The 22,470-nt window shown below is 44.7% G+C and overlaps 2 protein-coding genes across 2 annotated transcripts; one reads left to right on the top strand and one right to left on the bottom strand.

The window, feature by feature from the left end:
* The first annotated feature begins 6,779 nt into the window (after positions 1–6,779).
* LOC127303558 (protein BUD31 homolog 3-like) lies at positions 6,780–7,888 on the top strand. The gene is made up of 2 exons (XM_051334277.1): positions 6,780–6,944; positions 7,733–7,888. The coding sequence occupies exons 1-2, from the start codon at positions 6,780–6,782 to the stop codon at positions 7,886–7,888; spliced, it is 321 nt and encodes a 106-aa protein (XP_051190237.1).
* Positions 7,889–8,310: 422 nt separating this feature from the next.
* Positions 8,311–12,239, bottom strand: LOC127299839 (IQ domain-containing protein IQM3). The gene is made up of 9 exons (XM_051329878.2): positions 11,898–12,239; positions 11,455–11,569; positions 11,235–11,300; positions 10,894–10,982; positions 10,655–10,742; positions 9,654–9,800; positions 9,443–9,535; positions 9,138–9,239; positions 8,311–9,044 (listed from the first exon to the last, which is right to left on the bottom strand). Exons 1-9 carry the CDS (start codon positions 12,101–12,103, stop codon positions 8,532–8,534), a joined length of 1,419 nt encoding a protein of 472 aa, XP_051185838.2. The 5' UTR covers positions 12,104–12,239; the 3' UTR covers positions 8,311–8,531.
* Positions 12,240–22,470: the final 10,231 nt, after the last annotated feature.

Genomic DNA, 22,470 nt, shown 5'->3' with positions numbered 1-22,470 from the left:
TATTGCTCTCTCGTCAGATATATTTTCTGCCGAGTTTTTGATGATATTCCACCTTTGAATGTACTTTCTCATTGGCTCATCTGGCTTTTGTCGACACGCTCTCAACTCCTCTAACGACGCAGGTTTTTTGCACATGGATCTGAAGTTCTTGACGAACACATCCTCGAAACTTTCCCAGCTGTCGATAGATCCTGGAGTGAGTTTCTTTATCCACGCTCGTGCGGCTCCCCTCAGAGGCACCGGGATGCTTTGCATAGCTGTTGCCCTGGGTCCTCCTGTGAGCTTCACTGTCTCGAGATAATCAACTAGCCATTCCTCTGGATCTTGAAGGCCGTCGAACTTCTTGAAGTTGTCGGGTAACTTGAATCTGAGGGGACTCGAGTTTTTCGGACTCTCCTCGTGAAGCATGGCAAGCCGCACATATCTTCGTCATTAAGCTCCGGAGATTGCCGATGATCCCGTCTCGCTTTGCCGCGCTCGTCGACCCTTGCTTGTGCTGCTTTGTGTCTCTTGCTCCACTTGGTCCTTCGAGTCTGCCGGCTGTTCTTCTTTGCGGAGTGTCGTGGACTATTTTGCCTTGCCGCTCCTTCGGGAGGCGTTGATACAAACGCTGTCCCCATAGCTCCAACTCCTGCTACCGCCATATTGTATAGTGTTTCCCTTGGATCACCCTGGAGGTGGTTTAGATGCAAGGATAAAAGCATGTGTCGCCATATACCCAGCCTCTGGTGTCTTAGGGATGATATTTCCTCTTGTATCTATCGACATGAAGGACATGTCGAGGTTTTGGACCAAGTGCTCTCTTTCTGCCTCGGGTATATGTTGCAACCTTGATCTTGCTCTGTTCCGAGCCTCCCGTGGCTATCACCCGAAGTTCTAGATTGTCGACTTAGATCTGCCCTTCTCCTGCTTGGATGCGAAGCTGCCTCCTTTCTCCTGTTTAACTCGGCTGTCTGTTTTTCCAATTCTCTGGCAGCTCGTGCGAGCCTATATTGATATGCTTGTAATTCCTCTGGTGTGGCCGTGGTAGCCATTGGTTCTGTACCGTTCATAGCTCTCGCGGCTCTGTCCCACGCTGCTTGTGAAAGTTGAACTCTATCTCGCGGCTCTGGCCCGACGTATTTGTTGCCCAGGCCTTGTCGCAGATTTGAGGGATCGACGTATGGATTTCCCAGATCGTCGAAAGCCTCAGATGTTTCCTCTTGATCCTCAATGGCATAAATCTGATGATATTTTGTATTCAGATCTATGTTGGGTTTGGTGACATCATCGTTGAGATTGATGAAGACCTTGCCCACTGTGATAGATTTGTCGATGAAGTCGTAACTGTCGACATCGCTTGAGCCATCGCTTATATATGAGTCCGCAGATGACTCAAACGATATGTCGTTGAAGATCTTGGCGAGTTTCTCTCTTGCTCTGGTGCTGACGTAGCGTGTCGACGAAGTTTCTTCTTCTCCTGACTCGGTTGACGATGCATAGCTTGAAAAATCGGAATCGACCGCCGACGATCCCGACGAAATCGGAATCTCGACACGATACGATCCTTCCTTCTCGACGCGAAAGTGAAACCTTCCGAACGTCATCTCCATGGGCTCCACCAGATGCGCATATGCATCCAAACGGGAGGGTGGGTGAGGAACAAAATCGACAAGACCAGCAGCGATCTGTTTACCTCGATCCATTGTGTTGCTTGCGGTTGACGATGTCGAAGATCTTGAACGTGCCATCGAGATCAGATCCTTACGCCTCTAGTCCCCACAGACGGCGCCAATTGACAAGGTATCAACTTGTCAATGCCTATGGATTGTAGGCTAGGGTTTAGTTAGAAGTAGAGGGCAAGTAGATCTCGAAGGTTTCAGCCGAAAAATACTCGACGATTATGAAAACTAGGGTTTGTAACAATGATTCGATTGCCTCTTCGTCCCTCGACTCCCCCTTTATATAGGAGGCGGAGCCGAGGGTTTCGTTTTGTACAAGTTACAGAGTCCGGGACGGTATCTAACTCATCCCGCCAGATTTACAAATAACACTTCCTATTACAACTCTAACTTTCCTTAATATATCTTGGGCTCCCGAATCTTCTTTATTCTTCGGGTATTGGGCCTTCAGTAAACCCTGGGTACTATCTTCGGCAGGCCCATTTGGGATGCCTATGTCAATGAGGGGCGGAAGTTCCGGTCGCAGCTCTTCAGTGTGAGCATCTTCAGTCTTGGATGGAATCTGGGCGGAAGTTCCGGCCATGAGGGGTGGAAGTTCCGGCCTGGAGCGTCCAGCTCTTCTTTCTCCTTCTCTTCCATGCTTCCGTGACATCGGCCTTGCGTCCTCGGGTCTCCATGGCATCCACTCTTCCCTCCGTACTTGTCGTCGAGTTCCTATCATCAAGATATGACGGAGCATGAAGTAGTATATCGTCCCACATAGGCAATTCCGTGACATCGGCCTTGCGTCCTCGGGTCTCCATGGCATCCACTCTTCCATCCGTACTTGTCGTCGAGTTCCTTCTCTTCCATGCTTCCGTGACATCGGCCTTGCGTCCTCGGGTCTCCATGGCATCCACTCTTCCCTCCGTACTTGTCGTCGAGTTCCTATCATCAAGATATGACGAAGCATGAAGTAGTATATCGTGCCACATAGGCGATTCGAGGCACGCGTAAAGGAGAAGATTCACCTTTGCGTGTCGTCTTGGTGATGAAGCACATGATGCGGTGAAGACCGAAGGTCGGGCTGGATCATAATCAATGAGAGCGAGCGCGACGAACCTGTGCAGGATGATCAACCATTTGATTATTAAGGGCCACTTGCTGAGGTAGAGCATGTACCCCAAGAATTTGCCGCTTTTCTTCATATGCACAATGAAATTCGAGATGCATGTGTCCATGTACAACTTAAGGCGGATCTAGCTGCGCATTTGTGGGCGAGGAGAGGAGCCGCCAATAATGCATGATTTTATTTATATTTGTGTGATTGTATGATTTGTTTGATTGTATGAATAATTTAAGTACTATTTGTTTGATTGATTGTATGAATAATTTAAGTACTATTTGTTTGATTGCATGAATATTTTAAGTACTATTTGTGTGATTGTATGAATTACTGAATATAGTATGAATAAAATGTGATTGATATGTTCTTTCAAATTATTGTAAAAAGAAAAAAAGTTTTGGGGGCCGCCGTTTAGGAGGCACCGGTGTGGGAAAAACGTCTTCAAAATAGAGGATGCACTGTCGGCGACCCTGCCGGCGACTATATGAGGCGCGCCGGTGGAGATGCTCTCATGCATCTTCAAAATCTTGCAAATCCCTCTCCTCGTTGAATTTAGCTTCGTCATTCCAATCTGTTCGATGGAAGGCTCTGGTCACCTTTGAGAGGCTGAGGTTTTTCAGATGAAAATAGCAATGGAGATGTTGCTGAAATTGATGACCACCCCTTCTTGTTCCTAGCACCAATGACATAGTTCATTGTTCAATTCAATCTCCGGTGGATTCATATCAAGGGGGCAGAACACTTCCATTTTTTCGATAAAGAGAATATATTAATATCAAAAGATACCAATTACACCTAGCCTCTGCAACAACGCAACACCCTAATGGCAGTATGGATGCACACAACCAAAAAAATAGAAAAAAACTAAGAAACAAAAGTCCCGCTATAGTATCCTAGGCTTAGCAACAGAAATACAAGCACCACCAAGACAACACCTGAAATACACAATCTCCAAAAATGACATCTTCAAGAAGGAAACGGTGCACCAGCGCCGTCGTCGCCCGACCAAAGATCTTAGGTTTTCACCCTGAAGATAGTCCCTGCTCTCAAAACAATGCCTCCAACAAGGTCATTGCCAGGCACATCCAGTTAAGGCCAGACCTTGGGTTTTTCACCCTGAAAGGTAGGACTCTGAACTTCACATGTGCTGCCGCCCCAACTTCCATACAACTGCTGCGGAGCCCGGGAAACCAAGCAAGTCCCTCAACAACGCGGAGACTTGACCCTCACTTAGTTAGTCCTCCACTCCGGCCTTCATGTCATTCCCTTCATCTGACTACATCATGGACCAAAATGTCCCTTGATGCCAACATAGACCAGAGCTTCGCGCCGCTCCCTCCAGAACCAATCGGCCGGAATAAAATCATGGGTGCGCACGACCGAATACCACCGATCCAGCAAACTCCAGGCAAAAAAAGCACTGTTACATTTGCCGGCGGCGCCTTCCGGAGCTCAACACTCCTGCCAGATCGAGAAGAGCAACCTCAGGTCAGTCTTCATCTTCGCCCAAGAGAGACCCTAGGACCGCCGCCTTTTATTCAGGTCGGCCCCCCACGCCGGCGACCATCCCAGGCTGGCCACAGTTGCCGCCGGAGACAACAAGCGCAAATCGTGTTGTCCAGAGACACCACAGACGCCCTGGGCACCGCCACAGCCGAACGCTAGCCCTCCACCGGTGACATCAGCCATCGCCGGCTTCCAAGCCTCACCACCTCGCCGTCGGTACGCGGTGATAGATCGAAAGACCCACCACCACCATCTGCAGGCCGACCATCTCCGGCGAAGAAGAGGGCCGCCTCCACCGTCGAACCCAAGGCTGCTTCCCCGGGCGACCTCGTGCCGCGGGAGAAGCCCAAGAGCACCACCACGCACCGGCGAGAGGCCGGGGGATGGCGCGGATCAAGGACCTGGCCGCCGCCCACCACCAGCCACCACCGGCGCACCACCGATGGGAGGCGGGGGCCGCATCATAGAGCAGGTCTAGCCGCCGCCCAGCCATCCACGTCCGACTGGTGCAGCGCCAGCCACCAGCGCGCCGCCGACAGGAGGCGGGAGGGGGGGCAACACAGAGCAGGTCTGGCCGCCTCCGCCCAGCCATCCTTGTCCAACTGGCCGCAGCGTCAAGGGGAGATCACGGCCGCCGTCCCCAGCGCGACACAAGGAAAGGCCGCCGCCGCCATGCCCGCGGTCTTTGCCCGGTGGCACCACCGACGGCGTCGGGGGGGGGGGGTTAGGGTTTGGGGTGCGGGAGGGAGAGGGTCGGGGGGTGCGGGGTGCAGAACACTTCCATGGTCCTCAATAGTCACACATGAAAAACAAGTAAATGTATTATCCTTCGTTATGGTGCCACGCTTTCTCGAGGAGTGCGTATGACCCCAGACACTGTAGATGAGGCGGAGTGGACCATATATAACAATCAGTGGGGGCATTCTTTTTTTTTCCGAATCAACTACCTATTCTTCCTCCCAACACAGCTACCGATTATTCGTAAAAAAATTAGGACATAAGTGGGGAGCTTAGTTATTTAATTGTTAAGTTCACGAACATCGGTGACCAAGTTATGTTTCTTCATTTCTGTACAATATGATCGACTACGAAATGTTCCAATATTATGGTTATGTGTAAGATCAATTTTTTTTAGTCATGTACAACATGATTGTCTTTGAGATGTTGTCATACTCTAATTTTGTTTCTTCAGTTCTATTATTACCATGGTTGGCAAAACATACAAGGTGTATTATAGTAGTTTAACCTCACAAGCAAGCAAATTTAGATGGAATCCACATATAATTCGGATATTGTAAAACAAGTCTAAGCTGGTACAGTTTAAAATAGTTAATGATTTTAATGGCAAACATCAAAGTCACTCAAACGGCAGAAATACATATGAAATTGTACATTCACTGTCATGGAAAATTCATATAAAATCAAAATCACTATCATAGATAAAATTAAGGTATCACTTTCATATCAAGCAATCCAAAAATCTATGTCGGCAGTCTTCTATGTATATGTTTTTCTTGTCAAGCCCAATTTGTGAATGGAAACCCATTGTATTGGGCCTGGTGATCCAATCCACCTAAAACAAGCCCGCTTGTAAATTTTCCCCAAAAGAAAAGTCCCCTCGAAAACCAAACTCCTTCCATCCTTCTCTTTGTTCTACTATGATAGTGATTTTGATTTTATATGAATTTTCTGTTTTCTATGAACGGATTAGGTATATTCAGTTTCTCCGTTCTCTGACCATCTCATTTCTTTCTCCCGGCGGCCGGCGCCGAGCCCTAATCTATTTACGCCGCGTGCAGCAGGATTTTGTAAGTAAGTCAACCCTAGTTGTTTCTTCTCATATTGCCAGAGGTGTGGTAGCTTTTGTTGTTCTGAGTCTGGTTGAGTATCTGAGAAGAGAATCTAGGGTTCTTCGTTGATGTTTTGACTGCGAGAAGCGTAACTGAATATACCTGTGATTGGGATAACGAATACATGTTCTCGTCAACAGTGGACGAATGGAGTATTAGGCTTACTGCAGCGGAGTTCTGTTTGCAGATGTAGACATGTAGCATCGAGTCCTTATTTGGTAGCTGTAGATAGATGCGAAGGCTGACAATTCAGTTGCGTTGAGTTTGCCGTTTCTTTTTCTGCTTCTGAACATTGTATTGCTGAAGGATGAATTAAACGCAAAATATTCTGCATTCTGCAAATGGACTTCTGCAATTCATTCTAAATAGCACACATTCCCCAATCTCTGCCTACAGTACAGTCTGCAGATTTGTGATTTTCTTGTCTCAGTACTGCAGAAGAAGAAGCATCATGCCTAAGATTAAGACGAGCGGTGTCAAGTATCCCGATGGATGGGAGCTCATAGAACCCACCCTCTCAGAGCTCCACTCCAGGATGAGGGAAGGTCAGTTTGGTTGGCCATCAGGAATCACATCAGCAGTCTATGTACTGTAGAGATCTCAATTGTTAATAATGCGGCTGTATGTGTCGCCCTGCGGCTGAAAGTGATCCACCCGATGGGAAGAGAAAGTGAGCCGCAGTGGCCCATCTTCAAGATCAATCACCAGAGGAGCCGATACTTGTATGAACTCTACTACAACAAGGAGATCTCCCGGGAGCTGTATGAGTTCTGCCTTGATCAGGGCCGTGCTGACCGTAACCTCATCGCCAAGTGGAAGAAGGTATTCATTTGTTCCCTTGAGGAGATGCCCATGTGTGCCATGTTAGTTTTTGCAAGTACAAATTGAAGAAAAGATGCAAGAAGAAATGATCTATTAATCTGTTTCCTTTGTTTAATTTGGAGAATTTGCTCCCCGTGTCAGAATAAATTACAATCCGATTTAGTTGCTGCATACACCCTATAGCTGCAAATCTGATGCCATTTTTCTTTGCGTACATGATGTTGCCTTAAGGAGATACTGATGTGTGCTATGTTAACTAGTACTAGGTTTTACAAGTAAAAATGCACAAACTACAAAAAGAAATGATGGATTATTTATCTATGATAAAATCTGATGTCCTTTTCTTCACCAGTTTTACATGATGCTGCATACATGATGTTGCCTCGTGTCTCTTTCTGATATATATAGGCATACCTGGCCATGGGCAGCCCGGCCCGAGGCCCGACCCGAAGCCCGGCCCGAAAAACTCGGGCCTGGGCCGAGAAATGTTGGCCCGACTATCGGGCCGGGCCGGGCCTGGGTAGCCCGAAAACACCATTTAACACTATGGCCCGGCCCGCGGCCCGACGGCCCGACGGGCTTGGCGGGTATTTGGCCGGGCCGGGCCGGGCTTGGGCCGTATTTTCTCGCGTCGGGCTTACCTCGGGCCGGCCCGAGGCCCGGCCTGGCCCGACACATGCCCAGCTATATATATAGGCCAGGAAAGCGTCAGCCTGTTGCATGTTGGTCTTAGTTATGATTTGTTTTGCTCTGCTGACTGATCTCTCATTTGCATTGGATTGTTGCAGCCAGGCTATGAACGTCTGTGCTGCCTGCACTGCATCCAGACACGAGATCACAACTTCGTAACCACCTGTGTCTGTAGAGTTCCTAAGCATCTGAGGGAAGAACAGGTCATAGATTGTGTTCACTGTGGATGCAAGGGCTGCGCCAGTGGTGATTGATGATAATACTAGGTGAACTGAAGGTTGATGGGTACAAACTGGTGCGATGAATTGGTGATATCGCAAAAATGTACTTCGGATAAATGTGCAGCATGCTTCCATTTTGATAAACCACATGCTCCTGTAAGATGCTAAATTTGGTAACGCAAAGAACTTGAATTTGCGACCTCCCTAGTTTCTCATTTCAGTTGCTTCCCCAGTTCCCCTTCCCAGTTTCTGGCAGTGTTTTTGCACCACCTGTTTGCTAGTGAATTTAACTCGCTTAGTGGCCACTGATGTTATGATGCATCTGTTATAATCTCTGTGAGATACTCTCATGATCTTTATTTTTCCTTAAATTCGATTCTGGCTTTTAGGTTCTGTCACATAATATTTTCTGATTGTCCTAACCACACCTACCATATTACGAGACAAAACTCTGATGAAGCAATGTCTGCAATAGTGACATTCAGCACAAAGAAGTGCAACCAAAGATTGTTAAATTAGTTCAACTAGATTGGAACTCATATAACCCTCACAAGATCATCTGAGAGCTACAAATGGACTGATGGAACATGGGACAAACAGCAATCACAAACAAAGTGTCTGACCTTTGCAGCACATACCAAATGTGAAAATACATCTATTGCCTAGTATCAAGTTCCTAACTTGGCTGGGGCAGGGAGGTCTGTACTGGGACGAGCGGCGGTGTTGGCAAGGTAGGTGAGAGGCATGATGGCACCCTCCAGGAGGCTGGAGGAGTCGATGCCCTTGGTGAGAGTTGTACCATCTCCAGCGCTTGCATTCTGAGCTCCATGGGGTAATCCTTCACACACCCAATTCTTGGACCATTTCCAGTACTCCAGTTCAAGGACAGCCTGTGGCCAAGCTGATAGGATTTTGACTTGCTCTTGGAATTCACCCTCTCGAGAATTGCCTCCTTTGAGACTCCAGCATCTCTAGGGCTTTGCAGGCCACCTGATAATGTTCTTTCGTACATAGGCCTTGCTTGCTCTGCACGTACATTGTTGGCCTCATCAGCTTCAGTCTGTGAAGATGGCCTAGATGTCTTGTCTTCTTCTACCATGTTTGGAGGAAGAGCCAATTCTTGAGGATTGGATGCGATGATATTAGGCACTGGATTTTCATAGTCTTCTTCCTTGATGGATGAGCGCACCTGCATATGCAATAATAAGCTCATCAAGTGGAACCGTCTTACATTTAATAACAAAGGACTATTTTCAGATTCTGCTAACTGAAAATAGTGTACCTCAATATCTTTCAGATCAACTCCATTCTCTTCTAGAAAGCTCATGAAGTTGCTGAGGTTCTCCGCACTCGGTTTGTAGTGGCCACTGTATGCCCAGATGGACTGATACCATAACAGATCATTGGAAAATCAGATCAGCATGATGCATCCAATGAGGAAGCACGAGAACAAAATGATGAGTATGAAATGACTAGTCTTTTTCGGGCAAAGATGCAATATGAAATAACATCATAAGCATTCACCAGGAATGTAACATCTCTGAGTAAATAGTAGAACTTCTATACAATGGTATATCTAAACCATACCTTGATAACTCCATTTTCTGCATTAAACCTTCCAGCAGCTATGGTAGCACCTCCCGCTAAAAAGCTAGAGTGCTGGAATACACCTCTCTCTTTCTGGATACAGAAATAAGCATACAAGTTACAGATTTAGCGATGCTGAACTACCAAAGCATGATATAACACTTTACAGCATGATGAGAGGGTATAATTCTTATGAGAGTTGGCGAACTACCTCCCCAGCATAAAGTTTCTTTGATGTGCTCATAACAAAAATCCATTTAGTCCCTTTAGGGCCCTGGTTTGTATCAAGTGGTTCTCCAGATATCTTATGGATAATTTTTCCCTCTGTAATGATGTATTCATAGTACTCACGCTCTTGCTGCAAAATATCAGACAACTGTTACTACTATCTTCTAAATACTTTCACATGGCAATGTTGTACGAACTCATTTCAAAACAAGTTAGATGTGGTGTAGCAATCATGAACAAGTGAAGACAGGTATTAATGGAAGCAGGCCAGAAATTCTGTAACCTCATAAGTATAAAAGATTAAAAATCAAGATCTGTGGAACTTTTGGCAGTAAAATATAACTTCAATACATATTGATTTATTTACAATGGCATTAAGACGTATGTCACGTGCAGTGATTGGCACAGGCCGAGAGGCCGGGGCTAGTCATGTAGCCGTCAGCAGGGCCTAATCCCTGTCGGGGTAAGAGATGCTCTTTGGCTTAGTTGTGTCTTGATCCCCAAGATATCCTTACCAACTAAATAACCTAACTACTGCCTAATCAAATATCATTCATAGCAACCACATCAATATATCTTCCTATTTCAAACCTATCTCTTTCCTAACTAAATAGATATCCGTCCACCTAAAATACCCTACAGTACTTATCTAATTTATCAATTGATCATGGTATTGTTAACGTGAATAGTGATTCATGCACATGACAGCCCTTAGCTTGGTTCTGTACTGCTACTGTAAGCATCCATGACAACATAACACATCCTTACTACTGTAAGCCAAACCTATTTTTAAAAGGTAAACATGAGAAGCACAAATTTCGATGTATTTCATCATAACTGAGGCTTGATGAAGAAACTTGAGGGTTGAAAGAAATCAAGAATGCAGTACTCTGAAGTCCTAATGCAGCTCTCCTCGGGAGTATTTTTCATAAGAATAGTATGATTTGAAATTAAGGAAAGCCTCCAGTATAAAGTTAATCTTACTGGACCAAGATATCGTATGCATTGCTTCTTCAGCAGAGCCCTTGGACATTCCGGAAGATCTACATCTTTTCCTTCACCAATATCAAGCCTGCATATGCAAAAAAAAAAAATCTATCAATTTCTGCGCAACATGTAACAAAGTTTTTTTCTAGAAAAATGGCGAATATCTATATACAGATCACATAATTTCTGCCAAACAAGAAAGGTTGCATATACGCGATCACAGTCATGTTCTTTACCAGTAGAAGAAGGGCTGGCCAGCTTGTGTCTGGCACCAAACATCATAGTAGAAGTGCAGGTTGTGCCCATATCGATGCCTTGGATCAATCTACGCAGATGAATATCAGAATTTAGCAAATAACAGTGCAAGCTCAACAGATAAGACGGGAATTGTAGCGACCACAAGCTGTGGAATTTTTATGATCCATGTTCACACGCTAAGAAAAGATCCAAGTCAACTGATACCGGGAAGCAGATTCTATTCACACACATTCGAGGGCATAACAAAAGCAGCAATATCCAGCAAACAGAACAGCACTAAAATTAGATAAATTAATAACGGCAGTTGATGTGTACTCACAGCCTCGATCCAGTGCTGGAAGGCCAGCTTGCGAGCCTTGGCGTCCTTGGATAAACCCTGACCCACCTGCAAGAAGCTCATGATCATGCGTTAGTTGGAGCTAAAAAGGTAAGGATAATTCCAACCAAAAGAACAGCTTTCTTCTGGAGAAAAGGCCACGGAGAGGCGGAGAGCTGTCTTGTGGTGGAGATTGATGGAGGGGAAGGAGAAGTGGCAAGACCTTGGATGCATTGAGGCTGACGCGGTTCCAGCGCGAGGCTGCGGTCTCCGGCTCCGGGTCGTCGTAGAAGGAGACGGTGCTGTGGTTGAGCCGCGCAAAGTCAAGTGCTTGCCACCTAGATCAATCCCCCCAACCATGAAACAGGTTAATTTTCACCACCAGTTACCATACAAAAGAACCAAAGCAGGCATTGCCGACATCAAAATCTTGGAGGCGTTTATGGTAGCCAGCTCAGGAGACAGCAAGAAGCAAGAACAACGGAGAAATATGGGCAGAATCCCAAGAAAGGTGGGTTTGGCCGAATTTTTTACCAAATTTAACAGACAAACTGGACGGATGAAGAGCGAAACAGAACCAAGATGATTTTTTTTTACAGTAACCAGGATGAAATGAAGAAAGGGGGGAATAAATGTTTCCTCTTTCTGTCTGCAGGATCTGCTTACCAGAGCTCCTCGACGACGACGGCGGAGTCGGCGAGCCTGCGCCGAGTCCGGTAGCTCCGGTACACCTTCTGCACCTTGGTGGCGGCGCCATTCACGCCGCCGCCGCCGACGACGGCTCCGTCCGCCGGCGACGGCTCGAGCAGGGCGGACCCCACGTGGTCCAGCCCGGCTGCCGCGGGAGCAGGCATCGCCGTCTCGACCTCCATCTCTCTCTCTCTCTCTTTCTCGGTAGCTAGGTCCGAGAGTGCAAATCAATCAGCCTCTGTGCAACTGCAAGACCAGCCCAGCAATGGTTGCACTAGTCTTCTCTCGAGGAGGAGGCAGGACGCAGGAGCAGGGGGGATTTAAGCTGAGTTTGGGCTGCGTCGCTGCAACCTGTGATAGGATTGGAGAATAGTTTAATGCGTTTGTTGGGTGTATGTATTCCGTTCTCCTCGCGGGAAATAGTAGTGTACAGGAAGATTTCCGGTGAGCGACAAAAGCGCAGAAATGTTTCGCATACTACCTACCCGAGCGAGAGCAGGCCAGGCGTGGCAGGTGGCTGTATGAATACGACTGGTCCACGGTAATGGATGGGATTGCAGTTAGTGCCATAAACCCGAGACTGGATCCTACTGGACGCTGACGTGCATTGCCGGTCGTGACGGGGTTGATGGGCATATGCAGACGCGGTACACCATACACCAGTTGTTAACCAACAGCTGGGTCGAGCATAATGCTATGAAACATGAAGAGTACTGTGCGTTTTGTCTTCGAGCCGGCACGTAGATATATTGACATATTGTTGAAGTGTGAGTCACCCTATACTTGGATCGATTTAGTCATTTTGTATATCGAGTTTGGTGATGCTAGCTGTGTGATATATGTTTTTCTTAGACTTTCTTATGTCCAAGACTATTATGCTACGCTAGGTGATCTCACCCTTATTCCTCTCTCCAATATGTAAATCTCGGGATAGAGATATCAATCTACAGTTATTGACTTAGACATAAGAAAATCCCATGAATGAGACTTCAATTTATTATTTGATTGTTTGCAGTACTTCCTCCGTTCATAAAAGTATGCCATAGAATTATTTAAATTCGGATATATCTTTATACTAAAGAATGTCTAAATACATTTAAATTTAGATAAACTTGCGATAACCTTTTATGGATAGAGTTAGTACTTTTTAGAGCTCATGTTCTTTCTTGTTAGAGGCGATATTGGGGGTTTTGGGATGAGGATTTGTGTTGATATACGAAAACATATCTTTACAACATCAAAATTATGGATCCGACGAGAATGGTGAAAAGGATACAATATAAAATTTGAAATATGAAATAAACTATGCATGTGGAAATATATGAGGGCATGTGCATGCAAATTTGAAACTTAAATACAAAAGTATGTAACTTGTGCAGAAAGATGAAGTGACCGAGGAATCATACATGCACAAGGCTTCGATTGTGCAATTTATATTTTCTATTTTTGTGTAGGACATGTACAAGCATTTTTTTTGCTTCAAATTTGCACGAGTAAGTATCAATGCAATATGTATGCACAAGAATTACCTCAAAAAAATTCTAAAACCAAGCTACATATACAGTTTTTGTACGGTTTGAAATCAGGTTCATGAATACCCATGTCTATTCACTAATTTTCTTTGATGTACCATCGATTGAATAAGAACAACCATACATCTAGAGACTAGAGGGATGGATGGAATTTGACAACTGGTCATAAGGGCAACATATCGTCATCCTAGCTAGAAGACATCATGTGGGAAGACACAAAGGGAATTTTCGTGAGTGGGAAGAAGTCGCGGCAATGTCACTGGAGAAAAGATATTAGATGATTACAAGATATTAGATGCAATTGAACAAACAAAAAAAGATGCCCAAAGTCAAGAGAATTTAGGCAACTTGGTAATGACGGTCCCTATAGATATCGGTCCTATTTCAATTCATGATGTATGGACTTCAAATTGGTTGCAATTTTGTTTGTATATAAGTATATTTATAATTTAGAATCCTACAAACATGTGATCAAGATTTTTTTCTAAAGGTGGGACACTATTGCTAGTCATGTGAAGTCATAGGCGACCAACCTCAGTACATGATACTTTGGGATGACACACATTTACTATCCACATACCTCACTATTGTCATCTTCACAGTCACTTGAAATGCTCTTGATAGCCTTTTAATTTTAATTAAGAATCTACTTACTCGCGTCATCCATAATTATGAACATTTCTAATAGTTCCGCATCCTATGAGGGTTTCTTCCATGCCACTACATAACAACAAAACATAATCTAAAAAACAAAACAAAAAATGAAAAACTGATGAGATTGATACTATATGTATCTACCATGATTTTTTTTTGATCAAACTAGAGAAACGAAAAATAAAAATCCAACTGTATGAACAGTACCTTAAATTTTGAGACTTTCAGAATTTTGAATTGTCCTTTTAGTTTCATGAGCAGTGGATCACGTTTTGAAATATAATTTACGGGCATGGTAAAGGTATCTTGTATCAATGTTGAAAAAGATTGTTTTTCCTATATAAAACAAAAATACTATGCTTGGTGCATTGATAAAAAGAGAGGTATGCACAAACCCAAAGAATGTGACACCTGAAAAGTACAACAACACACTCCCTAAGAGCTAGGTGATGTTGTCGACACATAATAACATACATATAAATATTTTGTCTATACAATTTACGATAAAAATAACTCATGTCGGATAGGGAATATATTCACATGTGAAATGGCCAGAAGGATCTCCTTCCTTAGATCAGAATCGTAAAAACCCACAATTCGGAGAGGATATTATTGTGACCCTGATGACCTGAACACAACATCATACATTAAGTACCTCAAGGACAAGTCCCTCGAGGAGAACATCTAATTCATGACTTAGACAAAGCTGACTACCACTTATTGCTGTCAACCAAATTTAGAAATTCAGAGCACCGGGTTTGAAAATTTGGATTATCCTTTTTCCATATATATTAGCACTACCATACCCTATAACTTATCCTACATGGCAGACTCAGATTTTGTTCAGATTGGGAAATAGTTTATTTAGGAAATTATCCTGACTACTTCCTCCTTTATCCATAAATCCATGTAATGATAAAACAATGTAGGAATTTGAAAAGTAGACACATCATCAATGGTGAAAGGGCTTAAGAATGTCCAAAATCATTATGATCCACCATAGACGGTACAAGTTTTTAGAGCAAAATATTATTACTTGACCTACTTGCGCTTCGTGTTGGTAGGTGGCCCGGTGATAGCGTTCAGTTCAACGACTACCAGAAAAACACTGCGTTCCCGGCCTCTTTGTCGTGTGCAACATCCTGCGGAACTTGGCAAAGAAATTATTTTCCTAAGGAAACAACACATTGCAACGTTCTGATCACGACAAAGATAAAAGAACACGGCAACATTCCGGTCACGGCACACTGAGAAAAATACACACTGAAGAGAAAATAAACACGACAAAGAGATGAGAAAACACACGGCAACGCTCGGTCACGACACACTGAGCAAAATACACACGGAAGAGAAAATAGAAACGACAAAGAGATGGGAGAACACACGACAAAGGATGACACATGAAAAGTTATGGGACATGTGGCCGTGGTGGCCGCCCTTCATGCAGCCGTGACGACGGTGCTTTGTGGAGTGTCCCATGACGGACACGCATCAAAGATTTAGGCCCACATCGCCTTGTACCTCCCCGACGAGGAGTGATTTTCCGTTGTTTTCATCCCGTGTTGTCGAGAGCATCCCGCCCAAATATTTTCCATGTGCAATGAGAATACACTCGGCAAAGACATGGATTGTTGTGTGTAATGGTTGTACACACAGCAAAGAAGCCTTTGAGTTGATTCTTCCTTATTATCGATCCCATTAATTGCTTCCCGGCTTCGTTTCCCGCCGTTTACTTATGCGGGGAGGGAATTCACACGACAAAGTTTAAAAATTTGCCGTGTATTTTATTTGAGTCACGGCAAAGTTTCGATCGCCGTCAGACGCACTTCACCCGTCAAGTCCTTCACTATGCCAAGCTAAGTGCAAATACACTGAACACATGGCAAGAGATCTTTGCCATTTACTAACCACCAGGCAAAGCCCGTTTGCCGTGGCGATTCTGTACCGTGTATATTTTACCGTGTTTCGACATACGGCAAAATCTTTGTCGGGCGTGTTTGGTAGCATGGGCGCTTCTTGGCTTGCATCAGCATATTTTTTCAGTCCGTTTGGTTACCTGGCCTCGTCCGCATTCTTGTAGGAACCGCTTTCTAAAGCACCTTTGGGCTAGGCCCCTAGAGGAACGTTCGGTTCGGCCGTTTCTAGCGAGCCACCCCGTTCTGGCAGAACTTGAGAACGCCGCGTTTTCGCAGAGCCACCGCGGGAGATGGCGCAAGCTCGCGCGGGACGGCGAAATCTCGGCGGGATGAATTCGGTCACCCGCGCTTGAAATTTCGCCACCGTATATAGGGACGACTCTCTCACCGCAAAATCCAAATCCCCTATTTTCCCCCATTTCGAGCTCATCCACTCTTCCCGATCTAGCGACATGGCCGGCTCTTCCTCGCCCGCAAGGTCGGCGAGGCTTGCGGCGGAGACGGTGGTTGTGGCGGCGGCTACTAGCCGCGGATGGTCATCTTATTCCTCTGTGTCGATGACTTTGGTTGTGGTAAGCTTATGCAAACCCTAGCCTTAGATCTAGATCTTGTGGGTACAATGGGGTCTGAACGAATTCATTGTAGAACATTCCTTCGTCCCAGGTCGAGGTTGTGGAGGTTTTCCAGGTTGCATCTGACTCTACCATTGGAACGCTGGTGCTGCCTGCATCTTCGCCAGGATCCCCTGCTTCCCCGACCTCGGTGTTGCGTGTGGCTCCTTTGACTGTAAGGCCACTATTACTTTTCTCGCTCCTCATTGATGTGGTACTGCTTAATGATGTGGATGTGGCACTTTAGTTCATTGATGTGGTAGTGCTTAAGAATGTGGATGTGATAGTGGTAGTTCATTGATCTGCTAGTGTTTGTCATGTAGGCGATCATACCATTGGGCTCTCCTGATCTTTCTACTCCTACTATCTATGCTGAGCAATGTCTAATTTCAAGCAAACCAGCCATGGTTTGGAAACCTGAGCTTTCAGAGTTTGTGCTCAACTGGTTGGTTAGCTCGTCCGTAGCGGCGTATGTTTCAACATGAAATTCAAAGAGAAGCAGGTGAAGAAGGTAGCTGCTGATGTTCTTGCATTCACTGGCATACATGTGACCACTCTTCAGCTCTACAACCACATTAGAAACTGGAGAACCAAGTGGAGCGTCATACTGAAGATGAAAACAGATCACATTCTGGACTGGAGCGAAGATGGTTGCTACTTCTATGTTGCTGATGAAGATACGACAGACGAGTACATTCAGGTAGTAAGCCTTATTGAGTTCCTTCAAATATCTGTATGTGAATGTCATCCGCACTAACAGTTGTTCCTTGTGCATTGCAACGCTACACGAGGCATCACCCTTACGTCGGGACCACGATCACGAACTATGCTCAGATGAAGACGATCTTCACGCCCCGGTTTGTTTGCAGGAGGCAGCTGTTCCAACCCAACTTTTTGGTTAGGGTTATCGACTTCATTGCAGACAACGAAGAACATTATGCCGAGTACCGTAAGATGTAGCCACCGGAGAGGAGGAGCTGGCTTAGGACCTGGCTTCGCAAGCAGTTTCCTGTTTACTGCTTCTGCATCACTGGTCATGATCTGCTCATTTTGAGAGGTGGTCTCGTATCCCTCCATTAGCTAGGACTTGCTTGAACCTGATCCCCGGTCTGTAATGATGAACTTGTTCGAGGTGGTATATACTAACCACTTGTGTGATGAACCTGTGATGCATCACGAAGTATAGTTGCTTCGCTCGTGATGCATCGTCCAAGAAGTAGTTGATGTGTATTACCAGCACCTTTTTTGATGAACTGAATCTGTCGTGTGTTATAATTCAATTATTAGCAGTGCTGGGTGACCTTACCACTTTAAGGAAAGGGGTTACCACAGGTTGCCCATATCTTCAGCAAAACTGCGTGTGGGCTGCACGAGTAGGGAAGAAAGTAGTCTGTGCAGGCACCCAAACAATGGGGCATTGCTTCCCTCTCCGGCTCAGAAAGGTCGCCCAGGCTACCAAACGACCCGCGTTTCATGGCCCATGGCCCGTTTACGACGCCCAGGAAGGCCCATCTCGCTAGTGCAGTGGTGCAGAAAATCAACGCAGGCTACCAAACGCTCATGTCGTGTTCCGCGGCGCTTTTGCTATGTCTTTTTGACACACGGCGAAGAAGGTTTCTCGGTAGTGGAACCCACATCGCAGTAAACCGCTCGTAGTTCTGTCTCCATGGGTTAGAGCATCTCCAGCGTTGGGCTCCCTAGACCGAAATCCGGCGCTATTTAGCGCCGGATGGATGTAAAATTTGGTCTGGGAGGCCCATTTTTCCAGCGGCGAGCCTAGGTAAAACACCGAATATATTTGAATTCAAACATAAATAGACGAAAAACGATCAAAATTAGGCAAAATTTACAAATATTTAATATATATAGGCGAGTTCCTACATATATAGGCCGAATTCGTAATATATTTGAATTCGGCCAGAGGGAAACATAAACTAAACTAAAAACACGGCGTTCTACATGCCGAAACGGCGGTAGAACGCCGTGTAGTCGCTGTTGTCGTCCTCGCTGGAGCCGCCGCCATCCTGCGGTGGCGGCACTTGCTGGCTGCGCTGGCCGGGAGCCCAACGGCTGGACCCCTGTCTAGGGTCGCCGAGGCCTGGCGGCGATGGCGTCGGCTTGTACCACTCATCCTTGTTGGAGTCCTCCAGCTTGATGAGCGGCGCGCCTTGATACGTCCAATTTGCATCACTATTTTATATCATAATTTGCTGTTATTCATTGATATATTTCATATTGGGACACAATACTTATGTTATTTCATCTATTTTGCATGTTTCATCATTATTGGAGGATCAAGCACCGGAGCCAGGATTCTGCTGGAAAAAGCACCGTCAGAACACAATATTTCGGAAGATCAACTGTGGAAGGAAATTATACCAAAAATCCTATTTTTCAAGATGACGAAGGAAGCCAGAAGGAGGAGCCAGGAGGACCCAGGGTGGGCCCACACCCTAGGGCGGCGCGGCCCATGGCCTGGCCGCGCCGCCATGTGGTTTGGGGGGCCCACGACCCCTTTCGCCTCCTTTTCTTCGTGAAATCCTTCGTCCCGAAAACCTAAGCCACAGAGGGTACCTCGCGAAGAGTTACAGCCACCTCTGCGGGGCGGAGAACACCAGAGAGAAAAGAGCTCTCCGGCGGGCAGGAATCCGCCGGGGAAATTCCCTCCGGGAGGGGGAAATCGACGCCATCGTCACCGTCATCGAGCTGGACATCATCTCCATCACCATCATCATCATCTCCACCATCATCACCGCCGTCTCCACCGCTGGACACCGTCACCGCCGTAGCAATTTGGGTTTGATCTTGATTGTTTGATAGGGGAAACTCTCCCGGTATCGATCTCTACTTGTTGTTGATGCTATTGAGTGAAACCATTGAACCAAGTTTATGTTCAGATTGTTATTCATCATCATATCACCTCTGATCATGTTCCATATGATATCTCGTGAGTAGTTCGTTTAGTTCTTGAGGACATGGGTGAAGTCTAAATGCTAGTAGTGAACTATGGTTGAGTAATATTCAATGGTATGATATTTAAGTTGTGGTGTTATTCTTCTAGTGGTGTCATGTGAACGTCGACTACATGACACTTCACCATTTATGGGCCTAGGGGAATGCATCTTGTATTCGTTTGTTAATTGCGGGGTTGCCGGAGTGACAGAAACCTAAACCCCCGTTGGTATATCGATGCAGGAGGGATCGCAGGATCTCAGAGTTTAAGGCTGTGGTTAGATTTATCTTAATTACTTTCTTGTAGTTGCGGATGCTTGCAAGGGGTACAATCACAACTATGTATTAGTCCTAGGAAGGGCGGTACATTAGCATAGGTTCACCCACACAACACTTATCATAACAATGAAGATTATTTAGCCGTATGTAGCGAAAGCACTAGACTAAAATCCTGTGTGTCCTCGAGAACGTTTGGTCATTATAAGTAAACAAACCGGCTTGTCCTTTGTGCTAAAAAGGATTGGGCCATTCGCTGCAATTGTTACTCTCGCACTTTACTTACTCGTACTTTATTCAACGGTTACATCTAAATCCCCTGAATACTTGTCTGTGAGCATTTACAGTGAATCCTTCATCGAAACTGCTTGTCAACACCTTCTGCTCCTCGTTGGGATCGACATTCTTACTTATCGAAAATACTACGATACACCCCCTATACTTGTGGGTCATCAAGACTATTTTCTGGCGCCGTTGCCGGGGAGTGAAGCGCTATTGGTAAGTGGAATTGGTAAGGAAAACCTTTACTGTTGTGCTGATTTTATTTCTCGTCGCTGCTATAAGTCATTATGGAGAGATCTTCTCTTCAATTTTTATTTGGGAAATCTACTACTACTGCAACGGTAGTAGATGAGGCGCCAGGTGAGGAAGTGATACCATATAAAATACCTATGAAAATTATTGAACGTGTTATGGATAACCGCTATGAAGGGGATGGAACTGTCCATCCTGGTGATCATTTACTGTTTTTGCATGAATTATGCGGGTTATTCAAATGTGCAGGTATTGCTATGGATGAAGTGAGGAAGAAACTATTCTCTTTATCGCTGTCCGGTAAGGTGGCGCATTGGTATAAATTACTGGATAATGGGGATTCTCTTGAATGGAATGATATTGTGCCCCGGTTTTATTCTAAGTTCTATCCTCCAAGTGAAATTCACAAGGATCGGAATCGCATATATAATTTTTGGCCTCATGATGGAGAGAGTATTGCCCAAGCTTGGGGGAGATTGAAGTCTTTAATGCTCAAATGCCCCATTCATGAGCTTCCTGGTAATGTTATTATTGATAATTTCTATGCAAGACTTTCTTTTCAAGACAAGACCTTGCCGGATACTTCTTGTTCGGATCATTTACACGCAACAAAGAAGAGTTTAAAAGGGACCTTCTTGATCGGATCCAAGAAAATACTCAAGGTTGGGAGAACGACAAGGATAGAGAATCGTGTATAATTTATGATTATAAATGCATTAAAGCTTTTATGGATACTGATAAATTTCGTAATATGAGTGCTACATATGGTCTTGATTCTCAAGTTGCTGCAAATCTTTATAAAGCTTTTGCCTCTCATTATGAATTGCCAAAGAAGAATTTTGATAAGTATCATGAACCTTATAAAGATAAAATTGATTCATCTATTAATAAATGCGTTGTAGTTGAAACTGCTGATCATGTTATTCCCGAAGCTTATATTGAAAAAACTCCTTTCCTGCTAAAATGAAGGAGTACTACTGTTATAAATAGTGCGGTTCATAAAAGTGAAAAGAAACCTGTAGAACCTGAAGAACAAATAAAAGTTGAACCTCTTTGTTGCAATAGTTAAAGATCTTGTGACTCGAAAATGTGGAGGATGGTCATATTATTTTCTGTGAAGATGCTTCTAATATTGTTTCACATCCTAATAAACCCAAACAAGCTAGTGTTCCTATGCTATCTGTTAGAATTGGTGATCATTGCTATTATGGATTATGTGATATTGGTGCAAGTGTTAGTGCTATTCCTTATGAGCTTTACACAGAGATTATGCACGAAATTGATTCTTGCGAACTTGAAGATATTGATGTGGTTATTCAGCTGGCTAATAGAGAAACTATTTCTCCAATTGGTATTGTTCGAGATGTGGAAGTTTTATGCGGTAAGATTAAATATCCTGCTGACTTTTTGGTACTTGGTTCTGCTGCTAGTGATTATTGTCCTATTAGTTTTGGTAGACCTTTTCTAAATACTTGTGGAGCTATTATAGATTGCAAGAAAGAGAAAATTTTGACTAAATTTGCTGGTGAATCTTATGAGTTTAACTTCTCTAAATTTACCAAAACTCCTTATAAAGCTGACTTGCCTAGTAATGATTTTAAAATGGAGCAATGTGCATCTATTGTTCTTGTTCCTAACAATCCTTTGCAGCAACATTTGGAGGATAGCGAGAGTGAAGTTTTTAGGAAAGAAAGAGATGAGCTTGAGGAAATTTTTCTTCGCCAACCTATTCTCAAGCACGATTTACCGGTGGAAGATTTGGGTACAACACCGCCACCTAAGGAAGATCCTATTTTTGATTTAAAGCCTTTGCCTGATAATCTTAAATATGCTCATATTGATGATAAGAAAATATATCCTGTTATTATTAGTTCTAAGCTTTCAGAGATTGAGGAAGAAAGGTTATTGGAAATATTGAAGAAGCACCGAGGCGCTATTGGCTACACTCTTGATGATTTGAAAGGGATTTCTCCTTCTATTTGCCAACATGCTATTAATATGGAAGATGATGCAAAGCTCGTTGTTGAACATCGGCGTCGTCTAATTCCGAAGATGAAGGAAGTGGTAAGGAATG

Source organism: Lolium perenne, chromosome 5 (genome assembly GCF_019359855.2).
Source record: "Lolium perenne isolate Kyuss_39 chromosome 5, Kyuss_2.0, whole genome shotgun sequence".
Lineage (NCBI taxonomy): Eukaryota > Viridiplantae > Streptophyta > Magnoliopsida > Poales > Poaceae > Lolium > Lolium perenne.
Note: the sequence above shows the minus strand (reverse complement) of the source record. Positions and strands in the feature narration are given on the sequence as shown.

Excerpts from the sequence above, each read along its gene's own strand:
- LOC127303558 (XM_051334277.1), top strand. The coding sequence starts at position 6,780 with ATGGGAAGAGAAAGTGAGCCGCAGTGGCCCATCTTCAAGATCAATCAC. Across the intron at positions 6,945-7,732 it reads TCATCGCCAAGTGGAAGAAG|CCAGGCTATGAACGTCTGTG; the intron begins GTATTCATTTGT and ends GGATTGTTGCAG.
- LOC127299839 (XM_051329878.2), bottom strand. The coding sequence starts at position 12,103 with ATGGAGGTCGAGACGGCGATGCCTGCTCCCGCGGCAGCCGGGCTGGAC. Across the intron at positions 10,983-11,234 it reads TCCAGCACTGGATCGAGGCT|ATTGATCCAAGGCATCGATA; the intron begins GTGAGTACACAT and ends TCATCTGCGTAG. Across the intron at positions 9,240-9,442 it reads CAGAAAATGGAGTTATCAAG|TCCATCTGGGCATACAGTGG; the intron begins GTATGGTTTAGA and ends TTATGGTATCAG.